At 35.8% G+C, this 13,628-nt stretch overlaps 2 protein-coding genes across 4 annotated transcripts in view; one reads left to right on the forward strand and one right to left on the reverse strand.

Moving 5' to 3' along the window:
• Positions 1 to 1,284: 1,284 nt before the first annotated feature.
• The window catches only part of eEFSec (eukaryotic translation elongation factor, selenocysteine-specific), a 22,699-nt gene continuing 10,355 nt past the window's right edge, over positions 1,285 to 13,628 (reverse strand). The window contains exons 1-2 of one of the 3 annotated variants that reach the window (XM_027373789.2): positions 4,528 to 4,604; positions 1,285 to 3,568 (exon numbers count right to left, since the gene is read on the reverse strand). In XM_027373789.2, coding sequence (XP_027229590.2) covers positions 1,874 to 3,547 — 1,674 coding nt within the window. In that variant the 5' untranslated portion in view covers positions 3,548 to 3,568; positions 4,528 to 4,604 and the 3' untranslated portion in view covers positions 1,285 to 1,873. Of the gene's footprint in view, positions 3,569 to 4,173; positions 4,424 to 4,527; positions 4,605 to 13,628 lie in introns of those variants that run through there. The other 2 variants (XM_070114396.1, XM_070114395.1) reach the window with 2 other exon arrangements.
• Positions 4,759 to 13,628, forward strand: part of LOC113821297 (UPF0488 protein C8orf33 homolog) — a 10,340-nt gene continuing 1,470 nt past the window's right edge. The window contains exons 1-2 of the mRNA XM_027373790.2: positions 4,759 to 4,923; positions 10,721 to 10,877. Of these exons, the coding sequence (XP_027229591.2) occupies positions 4,900 to 4,923; positions 10,721 to 10,877 (181 nt within the window). The 5' untranslated portion in view covers positions 4,759 to 4,899. The remainder of the gene's footprint in view (positions 4,924 to 10,720; positions 10,878 to 13,628) is intronic.

Below are 13,628 nucleotides of genomic sequence, written 5' to 3' on the forward strand. Positions count from 1 at the left end.
TCAAATGAAACTAAACTCTCTATATAATGAAAGAAATGCAATATATATAGATGGAATTTATGTTATACCAAATAAAGGAAAATCTGAAATTTGTACTATATGATACTTTGTGTTATCACAATATATAATATTATCAACATACCACTTACAACAGCACTTGCCTGATTAAGATTAAGATTAAGTATTCCAACATGGTTATCAGAATACAGGACAGGTCAATGGGAGAAGCTAAATGAACAACAAAAATAAAATGCAAGCAAACTAATGACAAAGCTGCGTTCAGAACTACTCATTGAACAAGTTGGACATGACGTTTTAATTGTTTGGAATCCCTACTTTGGCATCCAGGACAAGTTGTTCACCTCATCCATCTCGCCCTCTTTCACAATTGGGCAAGCAGGACAAGATGATGTCACAGTAATATTTGTACTTTAGATACTGGTAGGTACTTTTATGGCCCTTTATTCTTGTTATATAAGGATATTTTTGGGTTTGTCAGTTGCAGGTAAGTTACCTGTGCAACATGAGTTACAAAACCTATGCAGCATATAAAATAAAGATACTGGTATGATAAAATAATGAACATTTATTTTTGAGCTGGTTGCATTGTGGGCATGAAGCCCTCAGAGATTCTGAATGCAGCCCCATGGTCCTCCTAGTCCTGACAAGTAGCCTGGACAAACAAGACAAGAAGTTCAAATAGAGTTCAGAAAGAATTGAGAGCAAGACTTTAAAACTCTCTAGCATCTGGAAACTACAACTACATCACAATAACATAAAACATAATATGAGCAACGAAAGTAGTCACAACTCAAAATAACAACCATTATGTCATAGCACTTATCCTATTTCTTTAAAAGAAAATTATTTATAAAACATTTTACTTTTTCAACTAACAATAAAGAAAGACAAAAGCCATTTCCTAAAATCAACAGTGAGTGTGATGATTTCAATAGCATTATCTAAAATGTCTGCAACCATTTCTTCGGTCATCATCCTAAGAAATTATTAAAGCTAATTCATATATTCTAATAAGCCTTACAAGCAGACCAAACAAAACACTACCAAAACATACCATCTCACTACAATATCACTCTTGCAAGTCACAAATATGCAAGAAAACTATCACATATGAAACACCTAATCTTCATTAAATCTATACATCACATAAGCAAGCCTACTTTAGAAGACACAGACAAGTATTAGACAAGACTAGAAAATAGCAATAAACTAAAACAATTTCAAGAAGGAAATGCCAAGGTTGATAAAAAAAAACAGTCAATGCAAACTATAAGCCATTTAATAAACGACCACAGTACAAAATCTGACATTATACATCTGATCCTTGGCAGTAGGGACATGGGCTCAATTCAACCATCTACTCCTTATGGAAATATGCAACATGCAAAAAACTAACAAAGTTTAAATAGGGTGTAAACCACTTTTTAATTAAACAATTAATAACTCGAACATCTATCATTTTTTTCCTGAAATAAGTGGACTGTGACACCTATTGTTTTGTTTTATCTTAGTGGAGTACCTAAATAATTTCCAGGGTACAAAAAGGTTAAAGTAACTGGTAAATCAAAATATTGGTAATTGTTAAGAATGTCTACCACTTATATACTCATTATAAAAAGTATAAAATATAATCAACACACCATAAAAATTCACAGAAAATCAAACAATTTTTTTTATATAAACAAATAAAAATTACATCTTCCAAGTAATCACTCCAAAATTATTCAAATGTACATCTCTGACAGCTTGCACCATGTGAGGAACTGTTACCTCTTTGTGGAAAGGTCAAGACAGGTGGTTATTATAGCTGACAAATATATACAAATATACTGTACTGCACTAGAAACAAATTTCACGTCTGAACAATCTTCTTTGTATTACTATACATATACTTTTTAAAATTAAGAACAACTCTCACTGGTTCTACATTTTCACTTGGATTCTGGTTTTCTTGGGCCCCTTTTCCTTTTTTCTTTCCACCTGACAGTTTTTTTAATGCATCTTTAGTTTTATCTTGCAAACCCTCAGTCACTCTGACCTTTATCTTACCACCTTGTCCAAAAGTCCCTTCAATCAAACCATCTTCTCCAGTCGAGAACTTTACCTTAAGTCCAATGAACAGCTGGCTATTTGTGTCTTTCTTTAATAGATTTTTGACAATGACTTCATACTCATTTGTCATTCTCTCTACAATTCCTTCTTTGCTTTTATTTTTGTATACTTTTACTTTTTCAAGTTGGGTGTCATGATAGTTCTTGTCAGTGAAGATTTCCAGGGGTTTCCCTTTGAAAGCAAGCCGACACAATTTTGTGTTGACATCCAAATCCAGTTTAGAACCAATTAGCATTGAATTTGGTGTTATCTGAATTGGCCTCTCAAATTCTATGACAGCAAACTGATGCTGCGGTCTGTAAGTGGCTTCCTGATCAAGAGATTTTACAGGGATTAACTCACTCTGATGTTTATAATTAACATCATACAAAAATCCATCTTTTGTTTCAAGTTTATCTTCAATTCCAAAGAAAGAAACTTTAGCTAAAACTGTCTCATGACCAATACTAATGTGAAACTTAGCTTTTGTCTCAATGGAAAGTTTATAATAATTAATCTTTTCTACTTCAGCAAGAACACCATATGCAGTTTGAATGAGCCCTGGTGTACCAACTACCCCTCTTTCTAGCTGTTTTGGGTCAAACTGCGTCACACATATTCCAACTCTGTCTCCTTGTATTGCTTTCTCAACAGGTTTTCTGAACATCTGCATTGATTTAACCTTTTTAGTAATCTTGAGACTAGGAATTTCAATATTATCATTTATGGCAACTGCACCTTGAAGTACTGTACCGGTGAGGACTGTTCCTTGGCCTCTTATGCTAAAACAGTGGTCTACTGCAAAAATAAAAGGTCCAATTGCATCTCTCTTTGGAACATATGAAAATGCTGTTAGTGATTCAATAAGTTCCTTAACACCAACTGGTTCTACATCTGGTGCTTCTGGACCACCAGGCTTTGCTGCTACTGCGATCACTTTAGCATTGGCAAATTTAGTCTGCTGCAGAGTAAGCAAGATTTTCTTTGTCATCTTCTCAATGCCAGCCTTCTGTTTTTCTGCAGGTAATAAATCTACTTTATTTAATACAACAAGCAAGTGATCGCACAAAATCTCACCAATAACAAGGCATTCTGCTGTTTGAGTCTGCATGCCTTTTGTGACATCCACAACCAACATCATTGCATCAATAATCTGTGCCCCACCAATAATGGTCCTGATGAGTGATGCATGACCCGGACAGTCAACCAATGTGAACTGAGTCTTTTCATAGCCAGCATCTCTAATGCCGTCTGAGGGATCAACGAGAAATGAGCTGAATCCAAGATCAATGGTAATTCCTCTCTCCTTCGATTGTGGGTTCTTGTCGAAGCAGGCAGTGCTGGCTACTGTACTAAGGGCTTTGGCTAGGGATGTTTTGCCACTGTCGACATGTCCCAGCACACCTACATTGAAGTTCAAAATTTTACTGCTCATCTTGTAGCTTTAAAATGGAGCCTGTAAAAGATACAATTCTATTAGGAAAATCCTTCATTAATTATATATCAAGCAAATCTCCTTGATTGCTAATTCATAAGGAAAGAAAAAACAATCTAATAAAGAACATAATTTCATTGCAAATATACTAAAACAACTAATCTAATAATCACTTCTTCCAACTAGATTGCTTGAGTCTGAAATAAGATTTTAAAAAATGCAACTATTCCATTTAATCATTCCATTCAATGAAGAGATGCTGAGCACAAATCAGAAAAAAAAACAATATTCATTTGGAAAGTGTCACTAGGGCCTAAATGATGTGATATCACAGTTTATCACATTCAATAAGTAAATAATCATTCAAATAACATGCTAAAATGCTTTACAAACCATTTATTACTTTACTAATATTGTCATCATATCTACACTGCTACCATCTCTAATATGGAATACAATGTTACCAAGTCAAAAATATACAATATGTAAAGGTTCTACATTGGATCATTACTGTTTGATCAATCTTCAACATCATCCATATTATCACTCCAGTGAATCTTGTTAAAAGACAATTACTCTGCAAAACAATATTTTAATGAATATGCAATACATTCGACCATACTTACTCCAAAATAGCTTGTTCCTTCAATATCTCTTACTGATATTTTTTCCAAGTCATGATTACGCAATAATTCTGAATTAACAATAGGTTTATTATGATGTATAACATCACACCTGTTCAACAGTGATTATATCGTTTTCAATTTCCGTTTATCTATACTAAAACGAATAATAAGTTAACCAGCTGTCACATTAAATACATGTTAATTGTGTCATATTCCGACCCATATAATTAAGTACCAAATGCAAAAAAAATGTATGTCACGCTTTATAAACACACCAGACCTGCTATAAACTTTATCATCTTTTATCATAACCCTTTATATAGCCATCTCACGCAGATATATCGCCAATATTACCTATCTAAAGAGAGACGAGTTCCTCATCCCAGCAAGGAAGGGTCGTGTCCGGTGTTTACCTGTGTCGTCATACCTCAGGGAGTACATCTTTAATTTTCTAAATGGTACTGAAAATACTTGCATTGTTTTTTTTATTTTCACATTTGATAATTGAAACCATTTAATATTGTTTATGGACGTGGTAATTTTGTCTTGAAAGAGATGGAAAGAAGTGTCATAGATTTCAAAGATGTATTCGTGACTCGGTATGATGTAAACAAACACACGTGCAAATTCTAAACATGTAATTCATATACAAACGGACTCGTATTTACGTAGCTGAAAGGATAAGCAGCAACAGTACATCCCTGGAAGTGAAATTTACCGGTCAGAATGCCTCCCAAACCAAGACAGAAGGTAAGAATAGCCTTTTTATATACTTTTTATTGTTAATAATCTTTTTTTCTTGTTTATTAGTTGACATTTGATTTATATGTATGTCATATTTTCGGTCATTCAGTCCATTATATGCAAAATTTACCTTCTAATAGATGGTTGTGGGAAACTGAAAGGTATTTGTTACAGAGAGCAACGCACCCTGCAGAGACAGTCCCAAATCCAGGGTATTTTGCGAAACCATAAATCCAAACCTAACCTTTCCTAGCTTCCCTAGACAAGGGAATAAATATTCATTATTATCACTTTGTATTGGTATATAGAAAAGGTGACATTAAGAACTCTAGTTGTGTGAGGGTGTTCTGGACTTAGTCTCAGAGCAATGAAATGAAGTGGATATGTTTGTCATTTACCAGTACATGACAAGAAAGTGGTGTTACCCAGCCTGGCTGATACTGGATCTTTACCCTCCTCTGCTTGGGGCAATGCTGGGCGGGTGACAGAGGTGGTGTCTACCCTGAAGCTGAGTTCGGAACTTCTCATGCAAGAAGTTGGATAATATTTTTTGACTGTTTGGAACCTCGTGTTTTGGTGGCAAGGGCAAATTGCTCATCTTGTCCTTCTTGCCCACCTTTGCAGGTGGCCAAGCAGGATGAGATGACATTACATGAGCATTTGTCTGTAAACTCTGATTGTTGCAGGCAACCATATGATAATGGTAGTTAACTCACTTGCTCCAGGTGTCACATATGTGACACCCAGAAAAATAAACATTGTCAGCTGTCTCGCCAGTGCAACGCTAGATTGGAGCAGGATCCCTGGCCTGCACGCCGAATTTGATACCGCCCAGAAACTGGGATTATCGGCTTCCAAATGGACTGTCACTAGTGAGTTAATTGTTGTTGTTATCAAAGATTATTTTATTGTTTGTCTGTTGCAAATAAGTTTCCTATGCATCAGAGTAGGTATAAACCTATGTAGTGTATAAATTAGAGGCAATTGGAGGGTTCCAGATGCAGCTTGTTGTCATGCTGTTCCTGATAAGTTGTCTGAACGAGTAAGACAATTAGTTCTGAGCACAGCAGGAGTGACTATTCAAGATCTACCCTCATATGGGCTGTCTAGATGGGCGCTTGAAAAACCTGTTCCTAGGATGATCAATTACCATTGCTCTTGATTGAGCTGATGCAGTTGAAAGTTGAGGTGGTTGTTCTCTTAGAGGGGGAAAAACCTGGCACAGCATGAGAAGTGGGTAGTTGTACCTGGGCAGGCTGTAGCCATGGCAGAGTCACCTCAAGTAGACTTAAGCCTTCAGTAGTTAATGTTCCTCCAGTCAGCAAGCATGTAATGATTTTGTAACTGAAGCATACCTTCTGCTTCATATCTCTTATGATGAATAATGATATTTACCAACATATGTAATCTCAATGTGAAAGAAATATTCTTTGCAAAACTCATTGGCATAGCAAACAGCTGTCCATGAGAGTTATTTACTTCAATGTAACTTGGATGTGGTATGTGGCTGTGATGGAGCTGGCTATTAGTTGTCTGTTGGCTCCCATGGCTTGGGAGCTTGAACCAGTAGGGAGAATAGCATCACTCTCCAGGCCATTGTCAGGTCCCGAAGTTTAAGGATTTCTGGCTCCAGGGACCAGCACCCAACTCATATTGTTACGTATGGTATTTTGATATGGGGAACTTGATCAAGGAAATGAATCACATCCTTGGTAGAACTGGTTGGAGGATCCTTCAGAATTGTAGGGTTTAGCAGTATGCTGTGTTCTGTGGTACTGACCATAGTTTGCTTGTGACTACCCTTCAGGTTCACCAGCATCCACCTAGGGTGTCACTCTTACATATTGAGGGAGGGAGAGTGTACATAGAAGTTTGCCTGGATTATCTCTTAGACATTTCAAAACCTGATGGACCCTATAACACTGGGATGCCATCAAATATAAAATGCCTGATGTAGCTCAGGAGCATGTTGGTAACCATACAATAGAAAGGTAGAATTTTGTATCACAGGAGACACTGAAAGCCACTGGTGTGCAGCAGGTCCATAGTAGATCACATCCTTCCCTTTGAGTCATTGGTAAAGGGCTATTGTGGTATGGTAGTAGCCTGTATTGGCTTCAACAAGACATTTGACTCAATGGATCAAGAATCACTGAAAGATCTTGAGACTCATGGGAGTTGACGAAGATTATTGGATTTATTAGAAGTTTGTATACTGGTACTGAAAGTGCCATAAAGTGTGGTACGGCTTGCAACACTGCTTTTCAATGTTGCAAGGACTGAATACTTGGTAGATCAAAGTCAGTATTGAGCAACTCTGGTAAAATAAGGCAACTAACTTGTTGACGAGATTGCCATCCAATATGTCTCTGGAAAACCTGGTGGCAGCTTTTGATGGTTTTAGCAATGAGGCAAAATCCTTAGGTCTAGAGGTCTCATGGACTAAGACCAATATCAAGATCTAGGATGGTATATGATTGCAGTGAGAATATTGATGTCAGGCAGAGCTTTACATGTCTTGGTATCATAGCTCTGGGCTGTCAGACCAAGAAGTCAGCAGATGACTTAACTTGGCAACATGTGTCATGAATATGTTGGACAAGAATATTGAAGATGCTGTTACCTGTGCAGAAGTACAAAGTTATGTCTTCAAGGCCTTGATATTGCCATTCTTGGTTTATGGAAGCAAAACTTGGATGATCTTTCATGCCTTGGAGTTGCATTTTGGTGCCTTTTGCAACAGGTCTTTGGAACAGATCATGGAGTATAGTTGGCAGGACCATATATCCAACCATTAGTTACACTTAAACCAATGTAGGATCTGTTACTTGCACTATCCGGCATTTCTGACTCTTAGAATAGGGGTTCCCAACCTGTGGACCATGGCCCCCAGGTACTTTATCGGGGGTCATGGAGCAATATGAAAATTATGAATTAAACTGAATTTTATCTGACCTGCAGTACCTACATATAATTAATAAATTGGAATCTTTCCATAAAGTTTTCTTGTCCTTTAGCTACTGACACCATTACACTATTATAACTAGTAATACCTGAATCCAAAAAGATGACAGTCACTGAACAGGGCTATGGAGATTATTATATATTGTTCGGGGGCCATAAAATGGAAAAGGTGGGTACACTGTCTTAGAAATTGTAGCTTGGGCAGATTGATCAGATCTGTCATAAGGAGTTAGAGATACAACCTCTGATTTTATGCATGTTTCTTTTTCACCTTTTTCATGGGAGAAAAAATTAATATCTTTCATACACTCTGTAGAGGGACATGGTTATAATTTTATGCAGGCATTTCAAGTTATAAAACTGGATTATGATACCAAAGTTATCCTGTTTATGTAAAATAAGGGAGCTGAAAAGAAATCAAAATAGTGTAGAGATTAGATATTTTTTCACTATTTCATATTCTGTTTGCATCCTAAAGTGTAATTAGGGGGCAGCAAGCTGGAAAAATAAATGCATAAGTGAAAAAACAATTAACAAAGTATTCAGCACCGGATCATGGGATACAGTTCGCAGAACCATGTCCAACCAGCAGTTACACTAAGACCAGTGAAGGACCTGTTACTTGCCCTATCCGGCACTGCTGACTCGGGCTATACAGAGACCAGAGGTGGAGGAGGCCTGTAGAATGACCCTTGAAATTGTATCTTGGGCATATTGATCAGATCTATCATGATGAGTTAGAGATGGGCTGTGGACCTGGTTGGTAACTTGCCAAGAGGAACCCTCATGGATGAACCAATTGACCCCCTTGGTATTTGCCCCCAGTGATTGAGGCAAGTGGCACTGTCTTGTGGATGTCATGGCCTCCATGCATTGCCTTGCATTGCAAAGTAGTTTTTAGGAGATAGAGACTGTCAGCATCTAGTGCTCTGTGTGATATTTGACTTTGTGGCATTTTGGCAAGCTAAAGTATGGGTTTGACATGTTAATTGGCTGGTTATCTTTAGGGATGATATTATTTTTAGGGGGATTTTTTGGTTATATACTTTTCCAATAATTGCATTATGATTTTTTTGATACAAGATACATATTTTTTACATATATGTGTATTTTACTATCCCATGTGATGCAGTGGTTTGGGTTCATTTGTTAGATACGATGATAAAGTTCCTCTGTTATATTTTCTACCCATATGTATCCACTTTTTCAAAATTTGTATATATTACAAAACAATATCACTCATATATACTAAGTATATAACATATTTACAGAATTAGATCTTCTAACCCTTACTGCCCTTTTAAAAAAACACATTACCCAAAATATATATACAACCTATTATTTTATACGTCTCTTAATTTTTTATTATTCTTTTTCATTGGAGAAAATTTTAATCGTTTTCCGACAATGTAGAGGGCCTTTATTTTTTGCAGCTTTTTTTGTTATTAAGAAACTGGATTTTGATATCAAAGTTACTCTGGTTGTTTGAATTAAGGGAACCACAGAATATTGGCCTTTTAATTGAGATTGGCTAATTTTTCACTCCATTTTATAAGCTGTTTGGATAGTAAAGTAAAACTAAGGGATGAGAAGCTTATTTACAAGGAAGAAATAAAATAATAGATGAAAAATCAAGTAAAGTATTCAGCAAATTTGTCTTTTTCTCTTTGGTTAAGATTTATGATCCATATGATCTGTAGTTAGTTTTATCATTCAGTATGGGTATCATGAGCTTCAGCCTTAAAGGTTTTATGAAACTTCCCAGGATGTCAGTCTTAAAAGAAAAAGCCTGGAAGCACATATTTTAAAAGCCAGTGTATGGACTTGACCATTATGGATATGGACCTAATCTTAAATTTTACCAAGATAACTTGAAAATGGTACATTTAAAGGTGAAAATCTACAGGCTTGGGCTGAGCCCCCAGAGTTTCAACATCTTCACATTCCTGTAGGTATAATTGTTGCATATTTTTATTTTGCATTGTAGATTAGTGTTAAATATAAATGCACATGGGTAGTTGGTGCAGAACTTATAAGACTAAACATTTATTGAAGTGAGAATTTTTTTTTTTTTTATTGAATGCATCCCAGACTATGTAGCTTTTTAGACTGGAAATTGGAATAACAATTAGCTTTATTAATCATCCATATTTAGAATGAATGTCTTTGTTTAGTATATATAGGAAAGTTTTTTATGTGGTCAGCTTCACTCAATATCTACAAAAGGAAGGATAGGAAAACATACAACTATGACAAATGCTCTTTCACTTTGCCAAGTAGTATAAAAGCTATAGAGTTAACTAGGAGAAACAGGGCATAGAATTTTAGAAAATTGATTGGGCAGCACAACAGTGCCCTCCAACGTACCTATGACCATCTCCTTATTGGTCGTCCCAAGCCTCAGTCTGATATATTAACCCGCTAGCGATGGTACATTTTCAAGCAGAAAATAATATTTTTTATGAGGGTTCAAAATCAGAGACCGAGCTCCAATCCAGCATCCCACCGGCAGGACGCCTGGTAATGTTTACTTTTTCTGAGTGTCTCACATGTGGGACACCTGTCATAAGTGGGTTAAGATGGTAGTAATTACATTATCTACTATTATGTATAATTTACCCTTATATCCCTTACATACCTTGATGAAGCAGGAAAGAGAATCTGCTGTTCCATTTGTTATATTATTAACAAATTGTCCAGCATGAATCTTCCTCAAGAAAATTAAAATACAGCAGTTTAGGAAGTAGCAGGTTTCTGTGATTGTTTTTGAACTGTTTTACTTTGCTAGTGTCATATATTTACCAAAATTCAAACATTGACTTATAGATCTTCATTTCAGGCTAAGAAAGGTCCTCCTCCCAAGGTTGTGGCTAAACCAAGTCCTCAAGAAGATACAGATGAAGCGGCTGCCCTAGAGAAGTTTGCACTCGAGTTAAGATGGTGTTTACAGCAGATAGAACTCAGCATGGAGAAGAAGCAGGGAAATTCCAAACAAAGTAAGATGGAAGATCACATAATGTGCAACAGGCTTGAGTATACCGATTTTATTCAACCTTCTTGACCTTGTTCCATTTTGGTTTCATGTATTTTCCTTAAAAAATATATATATTTTTATATATATTGGATATATCTTGTACACTAGTAATTTCTTATCTGGATAGTTTTGCTTTTACTAATATACAGCAGCAAGGCATCAAAGAAATTACAAAAGTTAGTTTCCCTAATTGATACAAAAAAGAGTAAATATTAATGTGATTATTGAATTATATTCTATTGATGTATGATTATTTGATTTTTATTTTTTTTGGATTATTAGTTCTTCTTCTTCATCTTCTTCTATTTGTGGTAAAGATGCACTTGAGTAGATAGGGATGACTGATAACAGGGTGACAGAATGGTGAAGATGATTACTTGAAATAAAATAATGTTATTTAGACACGTTGATATCAGCCAGTCATTACCAGTCGCTTCATTTCATCTTTGCCTAATTAAAAGAAAAAAGAGATTATCATCTTTTTTGTCTTCTTTCCTTCTTGTTTTACTATTTCTTTTGGTTTAGAATTATGCATTACTTTCGTGTAATGGTATTTAGTATGAATGGTACTGCTATAAACCATTGTCTTGAGGACTAAGTGATGTTTTTTTTCTTCTTCTTCTTTTTTTTCTTTCTTTTCTTTTTCTTTTTTCTTTCTTTTCTTTTCTTTTCTTTTCTTTTCTTTTCTTTTCTTTTCTTTGTGTGTGTGTGTGCTTGCTTGCGTGCGTGCTTGCGTGCGTGCTTGCGTGCGTGCTTGCGTGCGTGCTTGCGTGCGTGCTTGCGTGCGTGCGTGCGTGCGAGTGTGTGTGTGTGTGTGTGTGTGTGTGTGTGTGTGTGTGTGTGTGTGTGTGTGTGTGTGTGTGTGTGTGTGTGTGTGTGTGTGTGTGTGTGTGTGTGTGAGAATTTTGTTGCTATTTTCTAATACTATTAACTTCGATGCCTTTTACATTACTGATGATATTTGGATTATTGTCAAGTTATTAAAATGGTAATAACAATAAAAGCTAAAAGAGATTCATTCTGAAAATCGAGGAGGGGTTAATTGAAATAGTGAAGTTTATATAATTAAATAGTTAAGTGAAATAGGTAGGACTAATAATTGACTTCTTGCTGACTAAGTACTTGCTGAGTTGTCTGTGTAAACACAATTAAAGCTTTAATTACAATGGACTTGGCATGCCTATCAGGCCATCCACCACCATTGGGTTAAAGATGCCAGAAGAGCCAAGAAAACTCATTGGTTATAGACACTAGAATGGCCTGAAAAAAAGTATGAAAACTAATTGCTAGGCTAAGATGTAAAAGAAGAGAGTAGAACAAAAGGTATAAGGGAATAGACAAAATGTAAACAGGATAAAAGATAATGGATAAATTTGTAAGATTACAAATATTAAAAGTAAAAGCTCAAGTACATCATAGAGGAAAGGGTAAAAATCAAATCAAAGCAAAGAGATAAGTAAAAGGCCAAGCGAAGAGCTAAGTACGGAGAAAGTTTTAAAGCAGTGAACAGTCTTTTATTTCTTATTTATTAAAAAAAAAGCAGACAGAAGCATATCAGTAAATATTAGTAAAAATAACAGTTAGGAATTATATACAGACACATGTATATATATAAATATGCACGTTTTATGTGTGTGTACTGTAAATGTTCCAACCCAAGCTTTATGCATCTCAGGTCATTTTCCATTGCATTTCATTACCTCAAGTATTTCTATGGTATAGAAGTACTCTTGAAAAAACTCGGTATTTTGCATGAATTATTAGATTTGTTGAGCTAGACTCAGTGTCTTCTCATGAAGCATATATTACAGTTTTCACAATAATAATTTGAGATATATCTATAAGGTAAAGGTTTCCCAGAATACAGAATTAAAATGAAGCAGGTTAATAAAAAGGGTAAAAGTAAATAAATTAATAAATAAACAACTCTGTATGGCCTGAAGACATGGATTTCTTTATAAGTGCTGCATATATTCAGTAATTTGTAATCTATTGTTTGTATACAGTGCAGATTCCAATTTAAGAAAGAAAAAGAAATCAGCCCTTTGAAGCAAGTAAATAGTCCAATTCCAATATCAGTATTTTTGGCCATTTTGAAGAAAGCCTCTCTAAAGGAACAGTTGAAGAAGAGCCACTTCACTGACTTCCCAGATGTTATAGAGACCTATTAGCTCATTGGATTCAGTTGCTTCATGGCAGTCACATGACCCAAAATATGGGCATTAGGCTTATGTGAGTGGCTATTTTTACAGGTGTAGACTGGGTGCACATGAACACTCGTGTAGAGTGGCAAGACTGTGTGCCTTCCCTTTCAGGGTTATTTTCTGTGTTTATGAATAAGCGTTTTTAGCTTTATTGCCATTTTCCAATGACCTTATTTCTCAGTTGATTTCCTTTATCCAGATGGTAAGACTGTTTTCCTTGCACAGACTCCATATCATTTTAAATAATTGTTCATAATTTTAAATTTTCTGTAGTACAACCTTTGCTGCCAGTCGTGACGGACAGGAAAAGGATCCTGAAGTACTTATGTAGCCTCCTCCCTGGAGCCTGAGCCTCATTCCATACTTATTTATCAATTAAATAATGCAAAAGTCCTTTCCTAAATGCCAAAAGAGTCCAATCACTGTCTAAGAGCTTTGTGCACTCGTGATGAGTCATTATTTTCATTCCACCCACACAACAGCAATATCATGACACCCTGACCCACAGC

This window comes from Penaeus vannamei, chromosome 36 (assembly GCF_042767895.1).
Source record: "Penaeus vannamei isolate JL-2024 chromosome 36, ASM4276789v1, whole genome shotgun sequence".
In the NCBI taxonomy this organism is placed as follows: Eukaryota; Metazoa; Arthropoda; class Malacostraca; order Decapoda; family Penaeidae; genus Penaeus; species Penaeus vannamei.